Below are 25293 nucleotides of genomic sequence, written 5' to 3' on the forward strand. Positions count from 1 at the left end.
ATGATTGGTTAATGGCAACAAAACTTAGAGACGGGATGGCTTTATGTGTAGATTCACACATTACTCATCATTTATAATTTTAGATTGTTAAAACCAAGAAACATACACGGGAGTTCAAAAAGTCGCCAGGCGTTTTAAAAATGTCTTTCTAAAATACCTTCCTTTCAACGTTCACCAATAAATGTGTCTTTCACCCAGGGAAATGAATGCCTCTACTTCCTCCTGGTGTTCTTCCCTCTTTCTCCATCTAATCCCTGACTAATGCAGAAAATTTCTCACTAGCTAATGATCTCATGAATAGTCCTTAAAAATAGAATCTAGATATACCACTTTCAGAGAAGTTCAAAAATTACTCTTGATGAGCGCATTGGAGCAAGCTGGGCAGGAGGCACAGCAATCAAACGCTGAGCCAACGCCAACAGCTGAGCAAGCTCAGGTTGAGGATAGTATGTCAATAACCAGAGGCTGATATCACCAAGCAGGTAGCTTTCCCTCACCATGCAAAGTCACACTGAAGTTGGTAGTCTGATTTGCATTTACTCTTCTTTAAGATAAAATATATAAGCTGCTTAAAAGAGATCACAAAAAAATTTAAAAACTGACAGGATAGGGTCAGATTTAGTTGGCTGTGTCAGATGCTCAAATTTCCAGACGAGAATCATCGTTTCATGCTTTTGCACTTATCTAGCCATCCTTTATGCACATGACTGGAAATTACAACAGACTTTGAGGAATCATCGACAACACACTAATTAGTATATTTGGAAAATTACATTATCATCTTCAGTTTCACAGTTTATATGTTCTATACACTATGTTCATAGGCATGAGCCTATTTTTGAGAGTCAAATGTATAAGATCAGACTGCGGGCAAGAAAAATGAATATCTGGAGGCTGACTGTCTACTACCTTTGTTATGAATATACATGATAGCAAGAGGATCAGGACTCTTCCAAAAGCAAAAAGGTTATCATTCCTTACAATATACTATTTAACATATTAAGTATAAAGTACAGAATCAATTTTTTTTTTTTTTTTTTTTTTTTTTTTTTTTTTTTGTGGTATGCGGGCCTCTCACTGTTGTGGCCTCTCCCGTTGCGGAGCACAGGCTCCGGACGCGCAGGCCTAGCGGCCATGGCTCACGGGCTTAGTTGCTCCGCGGCATGTGGGATCTTCCCGGACCAGGGCACGAACCCGTGTCTCCTGCATCGGCAGGCGGACTCTCAACCACTGCGCCACCAGGGAAGCCCCAGAATCAATTTTTAAGAAGAACTGTATATTACACATGAGTGATACTTTTGGCAACATAGCATAAACACTGTCATATAAATAACACTTTACCTTACTTGTTTTTCATAGGGCTTAATAAAAGGAGATCCTCGCATAGTTTGTGTCTTAATAATGTGGTCGTCCAACAACATCTGAATTTCATCAACTGATGACAAAATAAATGTCCCAGTTTCTCTATAAGGAAGAATGACAAATTCCACTGCATCCCATTCATTAATCATCTTCTCCATGGCCTTTTCGAGAGAATATTCTTTGCTAGCTGCTTCACTAATACCTTCAAAACTATCTAAATACGGTTCCAGATTCATATCTAAAAAAGAGAGGACAGTGGAATCATCTGCTGGCTGCAGGGGGTAACCAACAATGCTGGACATGGCCTCCCAGTGCCTGGGGCGCAAACCAGGATTACAAATCACTTGAATGAGAGGAATGTGCTGCTTGAAATCTTCCACCTTTGCTCTTACTTCTTTTGTCATTGTCAATGCATTTGGAGAATCGTGGAAGGTTTTCTCCAGCTTATATAGTCCTCTCCAGTAATTTCCAACGTCTGTTTCTACTTGGTCTGGATTCACCTTGTGATATGGCCCTTCTGTCCATGCCCTGTATTTGGTGCTAAATTCTACACCAGTTTCATAGAGACGAAGATAAGGGTTCAAACCATCTTGGATTTTTTTACGTTGAGGATATATTGATGGTAGCCAACCAAACGCCTCCTCCTCAGCATTCAGCTGCTCAATCTGGAAGGACAAGTATTAAATATGTTATTCTGAAAGCGAATGACATTTTCAAAATAAAGTTTTAAAAAATATTTATATCAAATGTGACCAAAAAACCCTCTCATTAAACCCTAAAGCTAAATTAGGCCATAACTAGAAAAACCGAGCAGTAATCTCTTTTTTCCTATTTGCTTTATTTTATTTTTGTTGTTCTTATTTCTTTTTTATTATAGTTTCCAGAGAAAAATGACTGGTTAAGTTAGTTAAAATAGTAAATTTATATATATAAAAAGTCTGCCCATCCAGATATACTGAGGATATAGCTTCATTTATTAACTCACAAGAACTTAATTACTTTTTTAAAAATTCATTTATTTATTTATTTTTGGCTGCGTTGGGTCTTTGTTGCTGCACTCAGGCTTTCTCTAGTTGTGGTGAGCGGGGGCTACTCTTCGTTGCGGTGCGCGGGCTTCTCATTGCAGTGGCTTCTGTTTGTTGCAGAGCACGGGCTCTAGGTGCGTGGGTTTCAGTAGTTGTGGCACGCAGCTCAGTAGCTGTGGCCCACAGGTTCTAGAGCCGCAGGCTCAGTAGTTGTGGCCCACGGGCTTAGCTGCTCCACGGTATGTGGGATCTTTCCAGACCAGGGCTCGAACCCTTGTCCCCTGCACTGGCAGGCAGATTCTTAAGCACTGTGCCACCAAGGAAGTCCCAAGAACTTAATTACTTTTAATAAACACAGCACTGTGTTAGATACTTTGGAAAAACAGAAAAAAGTATATTGCAAAGTACCAATTCCAAGAGTTAGTAATCCAGATGAGGAGTTAGATACCAATTATTTAATAATATAAGGCAACAGAAGAGATGTGTTAGAGCAGTAGCCATTTAATATAAAATGAATGGTATACTTTTAAAAATACTATCACTCAGAGACAAGAGAGCCTGCTGAAATAGCTCAATCACAGATGCTAGAGAAGCTACAACCAGGGCTGGGTCTTGAAGGTAAGTAGGATAAGAGACACAAAGAAAGCATTAATTTCCTCTTAGATTAGTAGTGAAGTTGTGAGGATATGGGAGATGTAGATGAGAAATCTATAGAATTGAAAAGAGTGAGATATGTAAATTATGCAGATTACTTAAAATTTCAGTGGCATCAGTTTAAAAAAATCTACAATTTCTCTTGTCTCAACATATATTTACATATCTGAGATTATTATAAACTATTTAATTACCTGAACTAAGATATTAAAATCTTAATATATAAAAAATGGTAGAGCATCATAATATGGTCTGTTTTCATATTTCCCCTTTTTATAAAAAACGCATTTAAAAATTTCAAACTTCTAACATGGCAAAGAGTACTGCTTTTTCCCACCCAGCTGCTTCTAATGAGACCACTGACTTCTGAAATAGCGGTATTGGGAACAAAGTAGCTTGATGGGAGAAAATAATGGACGTAATTTAAAAACACAGCCACCAAATCCAAGCTGGCTTCCATGGAGGTGGGAAATCTAAACAGTAACCAGGTGTTATCACATAACGTAAATGATCAAGATTAAAAAGCAGATAGAGATATAACTCTATCTTTAAAATACAAGATGAAAGCCACTGAAATGTTATTACTACCAATAGAAAACAGCAATGCTGCTCCCTCCTTGAAGCATGTCTATAAAACCTATTTGTGCCATTCATATTAACCTCTAATTAAATGTAGTTAAACTCTTTTATTTGAATCCATTTCTTAAAGGTGAATACCCAATACAAATTCAAATGCTCATTCTGTTGAACTATTTCATCCTATTAAGAATTTTTAAATTATACCTTGTCTGCTGCTAAATCCAACTTTCCATTCAGTGTCTGAGCCTTTTTCAGGTACCGCTGTATATCCTGAAGATCTCCAAATGAGTAGAATTCTTCTGACTGTTTAGCATAACTCTCCAATTCCTCCACAAACCGTTCACACCGTAACTAATAAAAACAATTATTTTCGTTACTATTTTTAAGAGTAAAAACCCCTAGGCATCAAGAGAAAATTTTAGAATTTACAAGGATTATCAGAATTATTATTATTATATTCTGTCACTGGCAAAATATGAAGAAAGGGATGATCTTGAAGATGACTGGGATCTAAAATATACAGAATTTTTAAAAGTTAGGATTTAAGATTAATGGATTAAGATTCCTATAATTCACAAATTAGAGAAAGTTTACCCTTGTATTATCAAGGTAAGAAGTTCTAATAAAATGAATAAGTGTGCTAAACAATGGTATTTCTTTAGTATGCTAATGAAATACAAGCACTGGAAAAAAATCTCACAATAATCAAGTATGAGGCTAAAAGTTAACTCCAATTTTTTAAGTCCTGTAAAAGTAGCATTTTTACCAACAACTGGAAAAAACTGAATTTCTTTAATTGTGTTCTGATATTCAGGTATCTCTTCAATTAGCAATGCTAAAACAAAGTATTCCAAAGTTATTTTTCTTGTCCCATGGGCTCTCTTCACAGGAAATAAAATAAATAAATCCAGATTTAAAAGCCGAAAAACTAAACCCTTCCAATATGAAACAGGTGTGTTTTGTTTTTTTTAATGAGAAAGGCTTCTTACAAAATTGTCATTGGTAAGGCATTCCAAATTAAATGGCTCTTAAAAAAACAGCTCTGAATAAAATATTCAGAAGTCAAATCTAGGTTATTCAAAAATAGATTTTATATTTTATAGATTATCTAGGTTGATTTCTGTCCTCTTTTGGTTTCCTGGACAATTTGTTGCTCTGGCCCAGTGGGGGAAGGAAAATGAGAGGAAAAATTCATTAACATTATGTGTACTTTGTAGAATGGTATACATTACAGTGAAGTATAGATAATTATGGGCCACCTAGTGATTTCCTAAGGGTCTATTATATTGTAGCATAAGCATCAAATACTCATGATGCTTTCTACAGGTTTTTAAAATTTCTGAAATGGCCTAAACATAAAACAGAAATATAGACTTAAATATAGACTTATAGTTTAAAATGAAGGGTTTTGTTGTTTTAAGTCTATAATTTATTCTGCAAACAGCATATGCTGCCAATTAATCTTATTTGCTATAGTGAGGTAGAAAGAGGCTAGGCTTGCTATCAAACAGCTCTACTGGCTGACTTGAAACAAGCCTCTTGACCTTCACTTGGGAACCTTAGTCTCTTCATCTGTAAAATGAGACTGAAAATACTGTGTCATTTATTCACATGATAGCTATGAAGTGCTCACGGCGTTTCTGTGTGTCAGGCACTGTGCTAGCCAAGCAGATATAAACGGAGAAAAGGTAAAAATGAGACAGCCCTGCCATCAAGGAGCTGACCGAGTAATGGGGAGATGGAAATAATAACATAATGACCAGATAATTAGCCCGGTGGAGGTGTGTTAAAAGTGTCATGGGAGCAGAGGAGAAGCAGTACTGAGGTCTGACTGAAAGGGCTTCTCAGAAAGTCAGCTGACTTTGCTAGATAGACAGGCGAGGTGGCAGGTCACTCCAGAGAGAATGGAGAGAGCAGGTAAGAGATGAGAGGTGTAGGAGAACGGGGACCAGAAGTAGCTCAGGGTTACTGAAGAGTCAAGAGCAAGAAGTGGGGAGAGGTAGGAGGTGAGGCTGGACAGGTAGACGGGGGGAATCACACACCATCTTATACACAGGACACACACACACCAGAGGTTCAAGTTACGGAACATTATAGTGATGGGTCTGGGCACAGTACTTAGGCAAGCTGGTGATTATGAGGTGTGAAGGCACACCTCACCAAGGGAGCTTTGACCTTAATAAAAATAAACTCAAGACAGTACTATAAACCGTATAAGATAAATACTATTCTTATTAATGGTCACTTGTGGGCAATATATTCAAATGTTTTCTCCCTTGAAAAATCAAGAAATGATGCCACATCCATCCATTATGTGTCCTATCCTCTACTAAGACTTACGGGAGGAGAGAGTTAAGATATACTATGTGTGAAATAGAGGAGCTGACATTGCTATGTAAGAAGTTAAATATTTCCAGAAAATGAAAATAATTTAAAATACCCATGATTCCCACCTTAAGACCTTCTTGATATTGTTCTGTTTTCTCCTTAATGATTTTCCTGTGTTCGTCAAAAATTTCACCCATTCTTCCATACCACTGGAAGACGTTATTATTTAGCCTAATGTCTGCTGGAGAAAAGTTGGTACACTCAATGAGGAAGGCGAGGCAGTTTTTAGAATCCACCAATCTCCGTCCCAGTTCAATCATATCAACTGTCTCTACTTTCTGAATATAAGCCTGAGGGAAAACAAAAATTACAGATGGCATTTTAAGGAACAGCTCATGTCAAAAAATAGCCTGTAGAAATACACTGCATAAATACGTACAGACTTGTTAGAAGTATAGACTTTTGGTTCCAAATAGGGGACTGCAGCACAGTCTGCTTCTCATCCATCCTGAAAACCTTTACTGACAGAGCGAGGCAAAAAAGAGAAATACTAAACAACACACAAAGAGCACTGGAAAACCAAAGGATGCTATGGTTCTCTGGAATATAAGAAGCAGATGCTGAGTGATATCATTTATTCTTTCCGAAGAGCATTTTGGGAACCTATTATGCGCCTGATACTGTGCCAGGTGATGGCAATACAGTGTGACAGAAACAGACCTGGGCTTTGTCCTCAGAGAGCTTATAGTTTAGTCGAGGGGACAGTTAGTCAAATAACCACCATAACAAATGTAAAACTGCAAACTTGCAACAGACACCAGTGCTGCAACACTTTCCTTAGTTATAAAACTAAAATATAACTGTAGACAAATTTAACAAGGAATGTGCTAAATCTATGAGGAAGACTACAGTACTTTATTGAAGGACATTTTTAAAGTACCAAATAAATATGGAAACACACGTTAAAACATAATATTATAAGATGTAAATTCTCCTCCCAGCAGTCTAGAAAGTCAATGCAAATTCAATCAAAATTGCAATGGCATTTTACAGAACTAAATTTGATATAATTTTAAAAGTCTCTGAAAGTACTCAAGAGTAGGCAAAGATAATCATGAAAAAGGAAAACAATAGAGACTAGCCCAGCTAAATAGAAAAATATACTATATAGATGCAGTAATTTAAACAGTTCCTGTTCTGGCTCAGGAGTAGAGAATGGAACAGAACAGAGTTTAGAAATAGATCCAAGTACAAATGGACATTTAGTGTTGAAAAAGAGGCACTTCAAATCAGGAGTGAAATGACAGATCATTTAATAAATCGTACTGAAGTAATTGGCTATTGATTTTGGAAAAAGTAAGAGCCCTATTTACTTAGTAGAAGTACAGAGAAGGTATACTGTTAAGTGAATAAAATAATTTGCAGGAGTAATGATTCAATTTTTGCAAAGACAAAGCTCTGTGTGTGTGTGAGTGGGTGAGTATATAGGTGTGTGCGTATGTGTGTGTGTATACATGCACATGGAGGTGCCCATGTGTATGTACATATATACATGTAGCTCTCTCAAACCTCTTTTGAAACATTAATGTATGCACATATCTTAATAATATAAATTCTGAAAGAAACCTGCTATCCCAGTGAAAAATGAGAAAACTGGCAATTACTTGTACCTACCTGTGTTTACCTTCCCTGTTATACCCCACACCTCCCTGTCTATGAAGTAAATGCTTCTTTTCTTAATGCTTTTAATGTTCTTTTAAATCTCTAATAACCACGTCTCTCTGGCTTTCCCTTTTCATCACTCTCCCTAGTGCCATATATATACATATGTTTGGAAAGAACCATTACCCCCAAAAAAGGAATTATGGAAAAAGAGGAAGTTTTACTTTGTACAATTACATATTGTTAAATTTTCACTTTTGTAATTACAAAGAAAAAAAGGACATTGCCTTAAAATCTTTCATTGATATGTCATTCTAATTAGAATAAATGTTTTTCTGTTGCAAATCCAAACAGTGATCTAAGTGAAAATACATTTTTGTAATTTGGTTAATCAGCTTTTTATGTAGTCAAACAACTGCACTTTTATTTCCTCTTACTGATAAAAAATGACTGAGGTCTGTATTGAATAAACTGAGAAGATGTTTATGCCCTCACAGGAATAAACTTTTTCAAGATACAGAAATATTTTAAATATTAGGTAATGAATCCTATTTGCTAATTCTGTGAAATGTTGCTATTAACAATAGAAATTCACACTAAATAACTCCAAATTCCTACATATTTCCAGTGATGGTTAAGAGGGTAAATAAATAACACTCTTCATACTCAGTATTCATTTTTTTCAAAGGAATTTCCAGCTATGGAACTCTCCAGCTACCTTTAAAATCATCCATAATCAAAGTATCACTTGATGTTCTATAATAACTCATGTAAAATATAAAAAATTCTAAAAAGGATATCATAGGTATGTTTGTATTTGATACACACACATACACATAAATTCACATGTTAAGAACCCCAATCCAAGTACAAATACTTTAAAGGAAATAGAACCCTTTAGAGGCTGATATGTAAAATTTGGTTCTAGTGATTTTCACAAATTTTTCTTTAAGTGAATATTTAATGTACGTAATCATTTGAACACCTTTTGTAATTTCCTACCTATACAAAGTTTTGAATGATTTAACATGTTTTGCTGGGTTTGCTTAAATGTTTTAAAATCTAGGAACACAAGGGTTCTATTTTGGATCTTCAGATTGCTAGAAAAGGAAAAAGAAGATCCTGTAAAAGTGTAATGTTATAATGGTAAAGGAACAAAAATAAAAGGATGACTAACCAGGTGTTTTATATTATTTTATTACCATCAGGTAGACTTCAAGCACAGAAGCAACAAGAAAAATGATGAAAGACTTCTCTAATATTTTTAGTACCATAAGTCCTATGCTCAAAACACTTTTCAGCAAACGACCACAGAAATGTTTAATATATAATAAAAGCCTATCGAAAACAAAATAAAATATTATTTAAGGATTAAATATTTGTTGATTAAAAAAATGAAGAATGGGGCTTCCCTGGTGGCGCAGTGGTTGAGAATCCGCCTGCCAATGCAGGGGACACGGGTTCGTGCCCTGGTCTGGGAAGATCCCACATGCCGCGGAGCGGCTGGGCCCATGAGCCATGGCCGCTGAGCCTTTGTGTCCGCAACAGGAGAGGCCACAACAGTGAGAGGCCCGCGTACCACAAAAAAAAAAAAAAAAAAAAAAAGAAGGATGACTGCATATCTCAGGTTGCCCAAGACAGTCCTGGTTTATGCCTGTTACCATGGTAACAATTAAACGTGCTCTCAAAAAGATTCTTGTAGACGATTGCATTAATAACTCCAATACTTCACCTCTCCTACTGTCTGCCCTTGTAGTGTCCTCTCACTGGCTCTGGGGCCATTTTGGTCAAGAGGCTATTTGCTAATGTGACACAAGCAGAAACTTGAAAAGCATTTGTACAATTGGGCTTGCTTTTGTGCCTCTACCATACCATGAAAACATGTCCAGGTGAGCCTGTTGAAGTTTGAGAGACAAGTAGAGCAGAGTCAAGCTGCTGAAGATAATTACACTAGTCAACCCGGCTGAGAACTAGCTGATCTGATTGAGTCCAGAAGAACCATCTAGGAGGAGTGTCCAGCCTGAATCACCAAACTTCACACTCATGAGCTCTGTGTGTGTGTGTGTGTGTAACTTACTATTTTAAGCCTCTGCTTTAACTTTCGGAGCAATTTGTTATTGTATTATCATGTCAATACTTATAAAAGCTGGGGGAAAAAAAGAAAAACAATTTACTTACACACACATGACTATACTGAGCTTATAAACAATACCTTCATTTCCATCAGTTCTGCTGTATCTGGAGGAGTGCTAAGAGCTTCTTCAGATATCTTCTCAAATTTCTCACATAATCTGAAACACCAGACAAAACCCATCTTCTATAATTAAATTTTATTCCTCAGTACTATTTTAATGTTCTATTACATGAAAAATACAGTCAGATTATCTTACCTATATGACACCTAATTAATTAAAAGCAAATTTGTGCTCATTTACTCATTCATTCAATACATATTTAATGATCATCTATTACATTCCCAACTACAGTAATAAGTGACAGAGGTACACAAATGTGTTAGATGCAATAATGGTTCTCAAGCAGTTCACAAGCCAGTATGGACAGCAAGACTATGAACAATCATTTCCAACCTAGAGTTTTAAGGGCTCTACCAGAGATTTAGTTGAGATGGCACAAAAAGGTGGTCTACTTGGAAGGCAGGGTTAAAATGGGCCTGTGTGCTCAGAAGCTTCTGGTAATATGCAAATATTTCCTACTGATTTAGGTTGTGGGCAATATAAACAATGAACTTACTATGGGATTTTTAAAAAAAGAGTAGTGAGAGCTAAGGAAGTTCAGATAACACCTGCAGAAATTTCTTGAAGAAGATTGGCTGTGAGGTGAAGGAGAGGGAATGGATGGTAATGATGTTGTGTTGAAGGGGAGGGCTGGAGGACGAAAGAGGGTTTTGACCGTGTTTGTAAATTTCACAGGCAGAATCCACAGTGAAGGAGAGACTTAAAATGAGACACAGAGGGGACGACTAGTAGAGCCAGGTCCAGAGGGATGGGAGGCAAGGGGGCTGAGCTCATAGGTAGAGACGAGAACAGTGAGTGGTTGACAGACTCCTGACCTCTGAGAACGTGGAGAGGCAGATAGGGAGGGGTTCGTGGAGAGGTGAGATGAGACATGTAAGGGCAAGGAGTTGAGGGCATTTGTATCTAGTGGTTCCTATAATAGTCCTGGTATATCCTCTATACAGCCAGTGAGTCTGGTGAGAGGCATAATTAAGAGAAAAGGGGGGAAAAGTAGAACTGTCATGAGCTCTGGGGGCAGCTAAGAGGCAGGGAAATAGTTATGAAATGAAAGCAAATGTTTCACTCAGCATGCAATGCTGTAAGTAAAAGACATTTTCACTATTCTTCCAGTACTTTTAGAGGAAAAGGTACTTTAAAGCTGAATATACTGTTCTGTTTCTCAGATAAGCCGAGTCCTAGCCCTTTTCCACGTGGTGCCTCCCTCTTCAGCCTCCCCCCTCACAGTATCTGTGAGGGTAACACAACCCACTCCTTGTTCTTGGAATACACCATGCCATTTTCATACCTCACTCCCTTCTACATATTATTTCCTCTAACTGGAATTCTTTCACCCACATCATTCCCCTGGTGGACTCCTACTCATCCTTCAAAATGAATTCCTACATCACTTCCTCTTTGCAGACTTCCCTGATTTTCCCCTCTCCTCCAAACCTCACCCTGAAAGGAAATTAATCACTTCCTTCTCTACTGTTCTCTTCTGTGGTTCAGGACAGAACTTATGGCACCCTGTTGTAATTTACTGAACTGGATGCCTATTTCCCCTTCTACAATGTAACTTCCTTCAGGAATTTTGTTCATATTCAGTCCAAGTCTCTAGTGCTGTGCCTGACATATGATAGGTAAATGAAGCTCCCTCCAGGCTTCTTTCAGGCTAAAAGAAATATCTTTTTAATGCTTCTTCTCTAACACTATAATTATAAAAAATTCTGATTATTTGGGGGTTTTATTCCATGTAACTGATAGCAGGAAAGAAGTTTCTGGAGCCATACTATCACCAGTGCTAGAAAACTAACTACACTTCTTGTCTTAAACAGGTATTCTGCTTCACACATTAGCATTCTCTAAGTTTACTTAACATGAGTCAGTTTTCCTAAAAATCTCCAGAGTGGACAACAAATGAGTTTGTAGTTAAGGTAATGTGTTACCATGGCCTTGAAGGGTAATTACAGTAAAAGGATGTTCCAAATTTGAGATCCTTGACAACTATTGTGTATATCCACTGTGAAAACTCACTTTGTGGATTGATTACACAAACTTAAAAATCTGAAGTTAGCTAATGTCCATCTGACTTGTACAAAAGAAATGCAAACACATTTTAACACCACCCTAATTCAGACCACTGGGAAGGCACATTCATGGTGAAAAAATACTCAAAATCACAAAATAACACTTACAGCCAAGTTGAAATAAGTTTGGCTTTATCTTTTCTTTTCTATCGTTTATGACACTGCTCTAATCCATTATTTTAGTTGAGTGACAGTTGATTCCATTTAATTCCTCCACCCCCCAAAATAAAAATATAATTTTAAATAAATACCTTGTATTTACTTCCTGATGGTCTCTGAACATTTTACCTATAAGTTTTCCACAAATAATATCTGCTCGCTTCACCAAAGCTCTGATTAATTCCTCACAGTGCATTTCAAACATTCCTAAACGAATAGTCTGCAATGTTAGGTATTAAAAGTTTAATAAACTTGAAATGACATAAATGATTCCCACAATTTTGCCTTTTTTCCATAATATTGATTTGTTTGTGTGTGATCTAATACAACTGAGGTTTTTTTTTTTTTTAATATGATGCAGGCAGGGTTTTGCAAATACTCTTTTATATTTTACCACTATCTTCTGGGTGAATCTCCTTGAACAGTGTATCTTGGAAGCCAATTCTATTTCAGGACAATAATTGATATAAAAACTTTGGAGAATTGAGTTACTGCTACATACATAGTGTGGGATTTAAATGTTATACTTGCTCTGTACAAAAAAGTAATGCGTGGTCATGGGAGTAATTTTGGAAAATATAAAAATGAACAAAAGAAGAAAATGTTTAATTACCAGTCTCCTACTAAACAGAAGTAACCACATTTTGGTATAATTACCATATTTTCCAAAGGGTTTGTAAACACCAAAGCAAAAAAATATATATTTATTTATATTTTTATATATTTATTATAAATATAAATTTATTTATATTTATTTTAACTTGGCTAAAAAAATTAGCCAAGTTAAAATAAATTACTTAAAAGTCAGGCCTATAGGGTAGACCTTCAGCTCTATGAGCGTAAGAACTATGCGTTTTGTTTACCTCTGCATAGCCAGGGCTTACCACAATGCTTGGCACATAAAAAGGCCCAACAAACAGTTTTCTGTTGATGAATGGTCTAATTCTTTCATTGTATGGTCTAGAAATACATCCTAATAAAACTGGGAAAAGATCACTAGGTACAAAGAACAGTGGTACAAAATGGGTCATTTACCTTTCTAGATGTGTACTGTATATCTTCTATGAGTTTTTGGTATCTGTGAATTTCTTGTATTATTTTCTCATAATTATGATTTTCTGCAAGGAAAGCATCAGCATCTTGCTCAGCTTTTTTGGTAATTAAAAAATCATACTTGTCATAGAGTCTGAGGTGCTCATTCGGTGCCACGCTCTCACACATAACCACCTCCTTAATCTTTTCTTTGTGAGTTTCAACAACTTCCTTCAGAATTACAGGCTTCAAGGTTGCTGGTTTCGACTTACTTTCCTAAACAAAGGAATAAAAACAATATGAGTTATTTAAAATACTTTCAATTAAGGTAACCGTATCATTCAGCTTTGTAAAAATGACCATCTTACCATATTGTCTTTTGCTTTTATTCACAAGGTCCCTTGGATTTTCTAATCTTTATCTGTAGAGAGTCTAATCACAGCAGTATTTTAAATATCTAGGTTTCTATGTTTTGTTTTTCTTAGAGGCTACCTAGGAGTGTTTTGTTTTTCTGTATGGAGGAAAGAGCAGTCACTTGAGAACATACACAAAATAAGAGTTGGAATATCAAAACAGCAAAATCCATGTTCTATTTGTACAACTGTATATGGTAGCTTAAAAGGTAGCCTTGCATTGTACATTATTTTTAAAAAAATTAGTCAGCTCAATGTCATATGATCACAGTCACAGTCCTTCTTCACCTTGAGGAGTAAGGTATGTAGAACAAAGAAGGATTGCTTACTCATTCACTGACCTCTGAGCTTTCAGAGGTCAGTGTGAACAGCAACTAGAACAGACTAAAATCCCTAGTTGCAAAATTTGCATTCTGCTATCACCATTAGAATAACGTGGGCAAGAATGTATCAGACAACAATTTTAAATAAGCAAACAAATCTCAACAACTTGTCTCCTCTTTTTGAATAAGAGGACAAGTAAATGTGCATATATGGTTTATTACCTTGAACCAAGTTACACTTAAAAAATATATATGCTCTCTACCTGTTGTCCAGAAAAAGGGATTTTTAACTGTAACAAATAAAAATCATTACCAGTAGTGAATATTCTACAGCTTTCAAATTGAGAATATGAAAGGATTCCTTAGAGAACTGGGTAATTTGTTCAGGTATCCAGGATGCATTTGTCCGCTATGCTCCCTAGTGGACATTTCAGAAATCACACTTTATCAGAACTAGATGCTTCACGACTACATTAGTGAATCCCACCATCATCACCACTACGTCACCCCCCAGGGCACAGCAGATGCTTGGTGTCATCTTTTTTGAAAAAGAACTTTAGGGTCAAGCAATATATATTATGTACTGCAATGTGAAATTGTTGGATCTAATGTGAAGCTCATTAATATTCAAGTACCCTCTGTATCACTTGTTTCCAAACTTGAGGGATTGCCAGAATCATCTAGGGATATTTTACCAGTATACCTACTTCTGAGTACAGACTGTCATTGTAAATCTACATCTCTAGGTGCAGGGAATGGGGGTGGCGGGGACCGCTGGATTTGTATTTTTAAAAGTCACTGCATGGGGCTTCCCTGGTGGCGCAGTGGTTGAGAGTCCGCCTGCCGATGCAGGGGACACGGGTCCGTGCCCCGGTCTGGGAAGATCCCACATTCCGCGGAGTGGCTGGGCCCGTGAGCCACGGCTGCTGAGCCTGCGTGTCTGGAGCCTGTGCTCCACAACGGGAGAGGCCACAACAGTGAGAGGCCCGCATACCACAAAAAAAAAAAAAAAAAAAAAAAAAAGTCACCACATGACGCTGATACATAGGGTTTTAGAATCATTACCCCACGTATAATGCCCCAGGAAAGACCTATCTCTCAAAATTTGATACCAGAAAAAATACCTGAGCAGTCTAAAACTTGTTATATTTTCCTCTTAACTGTAGAAACCAGGAAGCTTAGAGTCATATTTTATAAGCATAAAATCATAGCAACTGTCTTCATTCAGATGATTATAATACTTTTTTCCACTTCAAACTTTATCTAGTAACTCTTATTAACTTGTTATATCTGTCTGTTTCATAAGCTACATCTAGTCATTCTTGAGGAAGGCAGGGTATCAACAGAATACAAAAGGATGCAATAGGTGAACTGGAATTAAACAAAAAAACAAAGTAAACAGTAAGTTTCTTGAGAGACTTCTATTTATGGTGATATGAGGAATAGATACCCTGTTTGAAAACAACGACCTAGTTCAAAACACATAAATATGCTGGGGAAAATGCCAAATATAACTTTTATAATGCATGGTTAAGGCAGTAAAATAATAAGGAAAGTCTAAGGGGCCAAAGATGAGAGAATACATGAATCGGGAGGTAACTATATGCGGACGTGAGCAGCTGCCCAGGGGACTCTGCTGATCCCTGGTGGCCTGAGCTTTGCTTTAATGAGTCTCCAGCAGGATGGGCACATGTGTGGGGCTGGGTGGCATGGGTGAGAGAACGGCTGTCAGGAAACAGAGCCTCAAGCCTGAGTAAGGTGGGAAGTCAACTGATACCCCTACATAAAGCCAGGAACAATGAAAAGTGACACAACCTCACAATGAGGGCTCTGAGGACACAAAACTTCAGAATGCTGCAAGCTGACAGAACCTTTAAATGAGGGGGCAAGAAAGGAAAATGGCTTGTTTTGGCCTTGTTTTTCAGTGGAGAAGAGAAAGGATGGTCGTCTTAAGAATTTGGAACCACAAGCCTGCTCTCTTACACATTTGGGTAAACACTCACAGTTTATCCAGTGTCATCCACAAAATCCTCAGGCAAGAATTTTGTTTAAAAGGGTCCTGGGGGCTTCCCTGGCAGCGCAGTGGTTAAGAATCTGCCTGTCAATGCAGGGGACACGGGTTCGAGCCCTGGTTCGGGAAGATCCCACATGCTGTAGAGCAACTAAGCCTGTGCACCACAACTACTGAGCCTGCACTCTAGAGCCCACGAACTACAACTACTGAGCCCGCGAGCCACAACTACTGAATCCTGTGTGCCTGGAGCCTGTGCTCCACAACAAGAGAAGCCACTGAAATGAGAAACCCGCTCATCGCAACGAAGAGTAGCCCCCCCTCACTGCAACTAAAGAAAGCCTGAGTAGCAACAAAGACCCAACGCAGCCAAATAAATAAATAAATAAATAAAAATAAAGTTCCCTTAAAAAAAAAATCATTAAAAAAAAAGGGTCCTGGGTTTGCAGGGGCCTCCAGAGCACATGTCAAGAGAATATGCAAAATCCAGAGGAACCAACCCAAATCAAGGCCTCAGAGACTTCCCTGCATAAAGTTCTTATGTGTATAAGCCCATAATAATAAAGAAAAAACACCCACAGAAATAAACCACCAGGAGCAGAGTCAGATTAGCAGAGAAGAGTAATGAATACATGACTAAGCACAAGAGACTATCAAAAATGACCAGGCCTAGTTGAAAAAAAGAAACGTTAATGGCTTTTGAGAAAAAAAAAAAAAAAGATAAAAAAATTAGAAGCTCTATGAAGAAGGTAATATTCTCAAAATGAATAATGTCACAATCACAGTGTTAAGTAAAATAAAACAAGTCATGGACTATTTATAAGATGATTCCATCTATACAAAGACATAGAAAAACTAAAGAGAAATTGTTTACAGATATACAGAATGTAGTAAGTTTATGTTTAAGAATTCAGAATAATAACTACAAAATGCCCAATGGTCACTGCAGCACTGTTTATAATAGCCAGAACATGGAAGCAACCTAAATGTCCACCGATAGAGGAATGGATAAAGAAGATGTGGCACGTATATACAATGGAATATTACTCAGCCATAAAAAAGAACAAAATAATGCCATTTGCAGCTACATGGATGGACCTAGAGATTGTCATACTGAGTAAAGTCAGACAGAGAAAGACAGGTGTCATATGATATCGCTTATGTGTGGTATCTAAAAAAATGGTACAAATGAACCAATCTACAAAATAGAAATAGAGTCACAAATGCAGAAAACAAACTTATGGTTATGAAGGGGGAAAGGAAGGGCAATAAACTGGGAGATTGAGATTGACATATACACACTACTATACATAAAATAGGTAACTAATAACAAACTACTATATAGCACAGGGAACTCCACTCAATACTCTGTAATGACCTATATGGGAACAGAATCTAAAAAAGCATGGATATATGTATATGTATAACTGATTCACTTTGCTGTAGAGGGGAAATTAACACAACATTGTAAATCAACTATACTCCAATAAAAATTAATTTAAAAAATAACTACAAAGTGCCAGATAGTGATTCCTTTGCTAGAAGGTAGAAGGATAGGGATATGAACAGGGAAGACCAATTGGGAGGTAGAGCTTAAAGGTAATAGTAATTGTTTAAGTTAGATTGAAGGTATGAAGGTGTTAACTCATGTCAACAGCATGGTGTGAATGCTACGGCAAATGCTCATTGATGGCTTCAAACCAGATCACAACTTTAATTCTTCCCCCTCAGAAACTTTTCAGCTGAGTTCAATAGAAGACTGGTCTAAGAAACCAGTATTTAAGAGAAGCTAATGGGAAAATAGTATGTTTTTAAAGCAAAATTGCCTTATAAGCCAATGTTACTAGCCCATTTGTATTCTGTAAAGCAGAGGATACCTGTCTATACTAAAAGAAGTTATTTGAAGCAAATACCATCATGCAAACTGAAACAATCAGAATATCCTTATTACTTACCGACTTGGAATACAATTTTGCCTCAACTCTTGGCACGAAACTGACAGCCTTAATCATGACATCATAAACATTTAGAAGGATGTCTATATAGTCACTGAAATCAGGTTCAAACTTAATGGTGTCATTATCAAGAATCAGCCTCATGACAAAACCTGGATGTTCAAAAGCTCTAACAGAATCCTGCAACAAAAAAGTTATATATATATATATAATAAAGTATACATATATATATGCATATGAATTGTGATAGACTAAGGAGTGCACTGGTCCCAATTAGGATACATGAGAACTCACCCTTCCTCTTATGTCCTAGACAGTTAAGCCAAAGAGGAACTGTACCAAAAAGGGCAAGAGCCATTCCCAGCTAGACTTGTTGGTATCTAGTATCCACTGAGCCTACAGATCAACTATAGGGTCAAGATTCCAGAAAAAGGAAGATGTGCACAGCAGTGGGGTTCTAGAATCATGAAAGAAGGAGCCCAAGAGGAGAACATTCAAATTCCCAGACTCCACTCACCCTATAACAGGACCTTCCTCCAGAAAGAAAAGAGTTCTTTGGAGAAATCTTCCCCAGCCCTCATGACCCAAATTTCCCAATTATAGGAATTTTTACTTATTTCCACTAACCTCACCAATGTGATGATAATAATATATCCTACATATGCAGGTTGACATTAAGTCTTTTTTTAAAAAGCACATAAGTGTAATAGGTCTAAAGATATACTTTCTGCTCTTCCACTGGTAAAGGTTATTTTATAATTATCCACTCTGAAAGAATTGAAAATAAATAAATTGGTAAATGAATATTGGTGTAACTGAACCTTACTTACGGGGGGCTGTGCAATTAAGTCCGTGAAATCTTGCATGGAAACCAAAGCGAGGTCCTGCAGCTGTAAAGTCATAAGTATAGCAGCACAGTTGAAAAAGGATTCCAACTTGGCACTGCTGTCACCAGTTGGCAATAGCTTTCTTTTATTACCTTGGTAATAAATATTCTGCACTTCTGGAAACCACCTTGAAAGAACAGAAGACCTTTAAAAGTTAATATTTTCAGTGAATTACTCCTCTTACATTAAGCATTAACAGTAACTTCTGAACATCTAAAGGTCTTTATGGAGAGGTATATTGCCAAGTCACATTATCTACTCTCTGAAATGTAAGCGCTAGCATATTTCACTCCTCCTGGGAAAAGAAATTTTAATCATAGCCAATGGAAAATGGCTCAATGACATGATGCTGTGATAAAAAGGTACATCGAACTCCTGGAACCATGATTCCTGCACTTTTTGAATAATATGACAATTAACTTTATTGGGTATTACAAGATACTCCTCCCCAGTCTCTGAAATTGCTCTTCAGGGAATGGATTTGTCAGTTTAAAGCTAAAATGTGAATAACATTAAATCAAGGGAGGGCTTATGTGGCTCAGCCCACTTGGTAATTTATGCTATTCTATCTATTTCACAATGATAGTTGAAAACAAGACACAAAACAACAAAATCAAGTACATTATTTTTTTATCCTCCTTAATGAGAAATCCTGAAAGAATAACCGATTTAAAACAAGTTTCAAATGTATATGTATCCTTGTAATAAAAGGAAAACAGTGAAATTCATATACAGATACATTATGATGATAACAAGTGAAGTTGTCAGTTTACAAGACCACTGTCCAACACTAAAATTAAGGAATATTTGTACCTCTTTCATAAGAGATAATAAATTTTTAAAAACAAGGAGTCAATATAAGTTCAGGAGTTGCCTGAATGCTCCAAGAGAAACCAAAGTTTTAAATGTATGTATTCATCACTTTAACAAATATGTGTTTATTGCCTACTGTGTGCTAGGGACAGTGTCATGGGAGATATGAAAAGATATGACATGATCCCTTCTCTCTCATAATAATGAAGGCAATGTGTCATGGCAGAAAAACAGCTTTGAAATCAAAGAATAGAGACATAATTTTCTATTTAAGTAATAGAGAAGGGCTCTATAGTGAAGATGGCAATTTTCAGTGAAGAACAGATAAAAATGAAATGAGGAAGACCCTGAGAAAAGGATCTGAAGTAGAATATACTAAGAAAAATAGGTGGGAGAGGTAGGGCTAATATATCTGATCATTTCACTGTCTATAATGGAGCTAATACAATAGAAAATAGGAAAAAATAAGTGGAGGGAAGTCTGGGAGGACTTCTGAAGAACTTGGGAGCTAAACACAAGAACCTGGGACAGGCTCACGCTCTGTGAATACACCGCAGATCCTCCTGCAGCGGGGTATCACTGTTAAAGCAACAGGTAAAAGGACAAAGGCAGACAAGTAGCAAATACTAAGTAGAGAAGGGCAATGCCCTCTCTACTTAGAATGCCTTCTCTACTAAGTAGAGAAGATTAATGAAGGGGATTGAGAAATCTCCAATAGTTCAGGCGAGAGATGGAGTAAGTCCAGGGCTGTAAGACTGGAAAAAGGACAAAGAACAGAAAATACATTGAAAAAAATTATTCATTCAATCATTGTCTCAAAAATACTTACAGGGTTTCCTATTATGTACAAAACATTTGAGGTACTAAATATTACTCAGTCCTCAAAGTACTTATAGGTGAGTGGAGGGGAAAATGCACACACATAAATATATATTATAAAAGGAAAAAGTAATAAGAGAACAAAGTGTCAGAGGCATTCAGAAGGAAGAGATCACTTTTGATGAGGTAACAGTAAAGATTACATGGAAGAAGGGTCATTTGGTCTGGACACTGAAAGACACAGAGGGGCTTCTCCAGGAATGAGCTGCATTATGTGCTGTAAATAGCATGAGGCATAATTTTTTTTTATTGATGTATAACTGATATAACATTATATTAGTTTCAGGTTTACTACATGACGACTGAATATCTGTATGAATTGCAAAATGATCACAATAAGCCTAGTTAACACTGGTCACCATAATTAAAATTTTGTTCTTCTTGGGATGAGAACTTCTAAGATCTACTCTCCTAGAAACTTTTAAATACACAGCACAGTATTGTTAATTGTAGTCACCATGCTGTGTACTACATCTCCATGGGTTATTTATATTGTAACTGTAAATTTGTACCTTTTAACCCTCTTCAAACATTTCATCCACCCCTTACTCCCTTCCTTTAGCAACCCCCAATCTGCCCTCTGCATCTATGAGCCTAGTTTTTTGTTGTTGTTGTTTTAGGTTTCGCATACCAGTGAGACCATATGGTATCTGTCTTTCCCTGTCTGACATATTTCACTTAGCATAATATCTCCACAGCCCATCCATGCTGTCGCAACTTCTTTATCCATTCATCAATCGATGAACATTTAGGTTGCTTCCATGTCTTGGCTATTGTAAAGAATGCTCCAATGAACATGGAGGTGCACATATCTTTTCAAATTCGTGTTTTCCTTTTCTTCAAGTAAACACCCAGAAGTGGACTTGCTGGACCATACGGTAGTTCTATTTTTAAAGTTTTTAGGAACTTCCATACTGTTTTCCACAGTGGCTGCACCAATTTACATTTTCAGCAACAGTGCACGAGAGTTCACTTTTCCCCACCTCCTCACCAACACTTGTTACTTCTTGTCTTTTTGACAACAGTCATTCTAACAAGTGTGAAGTGACAGCTCACTGTGGTTTTGATTTGCATTCCCCTGATAATTAGTGATGTTGGGCATCTTTTCATGTACCTGTTATTTATCTGTATGTCTTCTTTGGAAAAATGTCTATTCAGATCTTCTGACCATTTTTAATCTAATTGTTTTTTGCTATTACATTGTATGAGTTCTTTATATATTTTGGATATTAGCTACTCATTAGATGTATATTAGTCGCAAACATTTTCTCCCATTCAGTAGCCTGCCTTTATATTTTGCTGACGGTTGCTTTTTCTGTGTAAAGTTTTTATAAATATGTGTATAAAACATAAAATTTTGCTAATAGTATCCAAGAGGTTCTTATTCTGTTTTAATCCCCTTAACCTCTGATTAAATCTGATACAATTACGTCTGCAAAGATGACAATGCTAAGAGTCACAGAGTTTAAGTGGGGAGCAACTGAGCAACTTTCAAATTTTCCTAGAATTCCTATCTCACAGATGGAAACAAACAAGGAGTAACTAATTTTAAAACCAACAATTGGTTAAAAAGGAGAACAAAGAGTCTACAGATTTACCAATTGGATAGATATTTAACAATGGTAAGGTATGGCTATAGGCTAATCTTAGAAGCCATGCTGTTTTTATTTTAACATGACTATTTCTACAGGCATGGCCCAAGGTGAAAGTTTTTTCAGAACTGAGAAAAGATAGAAAGATAGAAGATAGAAAAGATAGATTCGGTCCAGGTTGCAGAAGACCTTAAAAGGCAGGTTAAGAATTGTGGATTTATTTTGTCAACAAACGGAAGGTACACTGAACTAGGGGATGTTTCAAGATTCACCTGGCAGTGGTTTGTAGGCTATATGGGAGGATAAAAGGGCCCGCCAAGGGTAGTAGCAGTGGGAATTGACAGAAAGGAGTACACATGGAAGATGCTTCTGAGAGAGGATCAAGAATACTTGGTGTCCATAAAAGAAGTCTCAGTAAATATAAAATGATGAAAATCATACAAAATTAGAAAATCAGTAACAGAAGGACACTGTGGAAATTCACAAATATGCAGAAATTAAACAACATAGTCCTAAACAGGCAATGAGTTAAAAACAAAAACACAAGGGAAATTAGAAAATCATTTGAGATAAATGAAAATGAAAACACCATATATCAAAATTCATGGGATACAGAAGAGTAGTGGTCAGACTTTAGACCTGTAAACACATTAAAATATATTTAAAAGATCTTAATCCAATAGTCTAAACTTTACTAGAAGTCAGAAAAAGAGAGAATACTAAATTCAAAACAAGGAGAAGGAAGAAATAGAGATCTGAATGGAGACAAACAAAATAAAGAATAGAAAAATAGAGAAAATCAGCAAAGCCAAAAGCTGGTTCTTTGATAAGATCAGCAAAATTGACAAACCTATAGCTAGACTGACCAAGATAAAAAGAGAGAAGACTCAAATTGTTAAAATTAGAAATGAAAAAAAGGAGACAATAATATTGACCTTATAGAAATAAAGGGAACATAATAAACAACTCTATGCCAACAAAATTAGATAACCTAGCAAATTCCTAGAAAGACACAACCTACCAAAACTGACTCAAGAAGAAACAGAAAACATGAATAGACTTATTATAAGTAAATACATTAATTATCAAAAAAATTCTAAGAAAATTAAAAGGCCAGGATCTAGGAATAGGTAGCTTCACTGGTGAGTTGTACACCAAATGTTTAAAGAAGAATTAACACCAATCCTTCACAAAGCCTTCCAAAAAGAAAAAGAGAAAGGAATACTTCCTAACTAATTCCATGAGGACAGTATTATCATAATACCAAAACAAGACAATGATATCACAAGAAGAAGAAATCTACAGATCAATACCCTTGATAAATATAGACACAAAAATCCTCAACCAAATACAAACTGAATTTAGCAGCATATAAAAAGGGTTATACTCCATGACCAAATGGAATGCAAGGTTGCCTCAATATATTAAACCAATAGTAATATACCATATTAGCACAGTAACAGAAAAAAACTAATTATCATCTCAATAGATGCAGGAAAAGCCATGTGGCAACTCTACATTATTTCATAATAAAAAAATTAAGAAACTAAAAAGTAAAGGGAAATTCCTCAACCTGATAAAGGGCACCAACACAGCTAACCTAATGTCAGAGGAAGACTGAAAGCCTTTCCACTGACATCCGGAAGAAAATAAGGATGTCCACTCTTGCCACTTCCCTTCAACACTGCATTGGAGGCTCTAACCAGAGCAATTAGGCAAGGAAAAGAAAAGAAAAAAAAAGCACATGCAGGTAGGAAGTGAAGAATTAGAACAAGTTCTATTTACAGATGACACAATGTTACACAGAATACACACCTACACACAAACTATTTGAGCCAATAAACGACTTTAGTAAGGTTGCAGGATATAAAATCAATATACAAAAAATAGTTAGACTTCATCAAAATTAAAAATATTTGTGCTACCGGGCTTCCCTGGTGGCGCAGTGGTTGAGAGTCCGCCTGCCGATGCAGGGGACGCGGGTTTGTGCCCCGGTCCGGGAAGATCCCACATGCCGCGGAGCGGCTGGGACCGTGAGCCATGGCCACTGAGCCTGCGCATCCGGAGCTTGTGCTCCGCAACGGGAGAGGCCACAACAGTGAGAGGCCCGCGTACCGGGGGAAAAAAAAAAAATTTGTGCTACCAATAACATTATCAAGAAAGTGAAAGGACAAACCTCATAATGGGAGAAATATTTGAAAATCATAACTGATGAGGGTCTACTAAAGTACTCAGAATATACAGTCAGCCCTCTGTATCCATGGGTTCCACATCCGTGGACTCAACCAACTACAGATTGAAAATATCAGGAAAAAATTCCAGAAAGTTCCAGAAAGCAAAACTTAAATTCTCCATGTGCCAGCAACTATTTACATAGCATTTATACTGTATTTACAACTACTTACATAGCATTTATATTGTATTAAGTATTATAAGTAATCTGAGATAATTTGGAGGATATGTGTAGGTTATATGCAAATACTATGCCATATTATATAGGGGACTTGAGCATCTGTGGATTTTAGTATCTGCTGTGGGGGAGGGGGTGTTTCTTGGAATCAGTCCCCCATGGATACTAAGGGATGACTGTATAAAGAACTCTTCCAACTCAAAAATAAAAAGACATATAACTGAATACTAAATGAGCAATGATTTGGATATTTATCCAAAAAGATAAATAAATGGACAATAGACATGTGAAAAAAAGCTCAACATCATTAGTCATTGGGGAAATGCAAATCAAAATCACAATGACATAGCACTTCACATCTGCTAGAATGGCTATAATTAAAAAGAAGGACAGGCTTCCCTGGTGGCGCAGTGGTTGAGAATCCGCCTGCCGATGCAGGGGTCACGGTTTCGTGCCCTGGTCCGGGAAGATCCCACATGCCGCGGAGCAACTAAGCCCGTGAGCCATGGCCGCTGGGCCTGCGCGTCCGGAGCCTGAGCTCCGCAACGGGAGAGGCCACAGCAGTGAGAGGCCCGCATACCGCAAAAAAAAAAAAAAAAAAAGAAGGACAATAACAAATACTGGCAAGGATGTAGAGAAATTGAATGGTAGGAATACATTGTTGTTAGGGATGTAAAATCTAACAAACCCTTTGGAAAACATCATGGCAGTTCCTCAAAAAGTTAAATATAGTTATCATATAACCCAGCAATTCCACTCCTAGGTATACAACGAAGAGAACTGAAAACAAATGTTTACGCAAAACAAATGCTCATGGAAGCATTATCCATAACAGCCAAAAAGTAGAGACAACCCACACTGATGAATAGATAAGCAAAATGTGGTATT

At 36.9% G+C, this 25293-nt stretch overlaps 1 protein-coding gene across 1 annotated transcript in view; it reads right to left on the minus strand.

Annotated features, from left to right (window-relative positions):
* The window catches only part of DNAH7 (dynein axonemal heavy chain 7), a 230209-nt gene that overhangs the window by 178892 nt on the left and 26024 nt on the right, over nucleotides 1-25293 (minus strand). Inside the window, exons 10-17 of the mRNA XM_067023255.1 lie at nucleotides 18655-18838; nucleotides 17825-18004; nucleotides 13126-13398; nucleotides 12183-12310; nucleotides 9823-9901; nucleotides 6074-6298; nucleotides 3825-3971; nucleotides 1342-2027 (exon numbers count right to left, since the gene is read on the minus strand). Of these exons, the coding sequence (XP_066879356.1) occupies nucleotides 1342-2027; nucleotides 3825-3971; nucleotides 6074-6298; nucleotides 9823-9901; nucleotides 12183-12310; nucleotides 13126-13398; nucleotides 17825-18004; nucleotides 18655-18838 (1902 nt within the window). The remainder of the gene's footprint in view (nucleotides 1-1341; nucleotides 2028-3824; nucleotides 3972-6073; nucleotides 6299-9822; nucleotides 9902-12182; nucleotides 12311-13125; nucleotides 13399-17824; nucleotides 18005-18654; nucleotides 18839-25293) is intronic.

This window comes from Kogia breviceps, chromosome 2 (genome assembly GCF_026419965.1).
Source record: "Kogia breviceps isolate mKogBre1 chromosome 2, mKogBre1 haplotype 1, whole genome shotgun sequence".
In the NCBI taxonomy this organism is placed as follows: Eukaryota; Metazoa; Chordata; class Mammalia; order Artiodactyla; family Physeteridae; genus Kogia; species Kogia breviceps.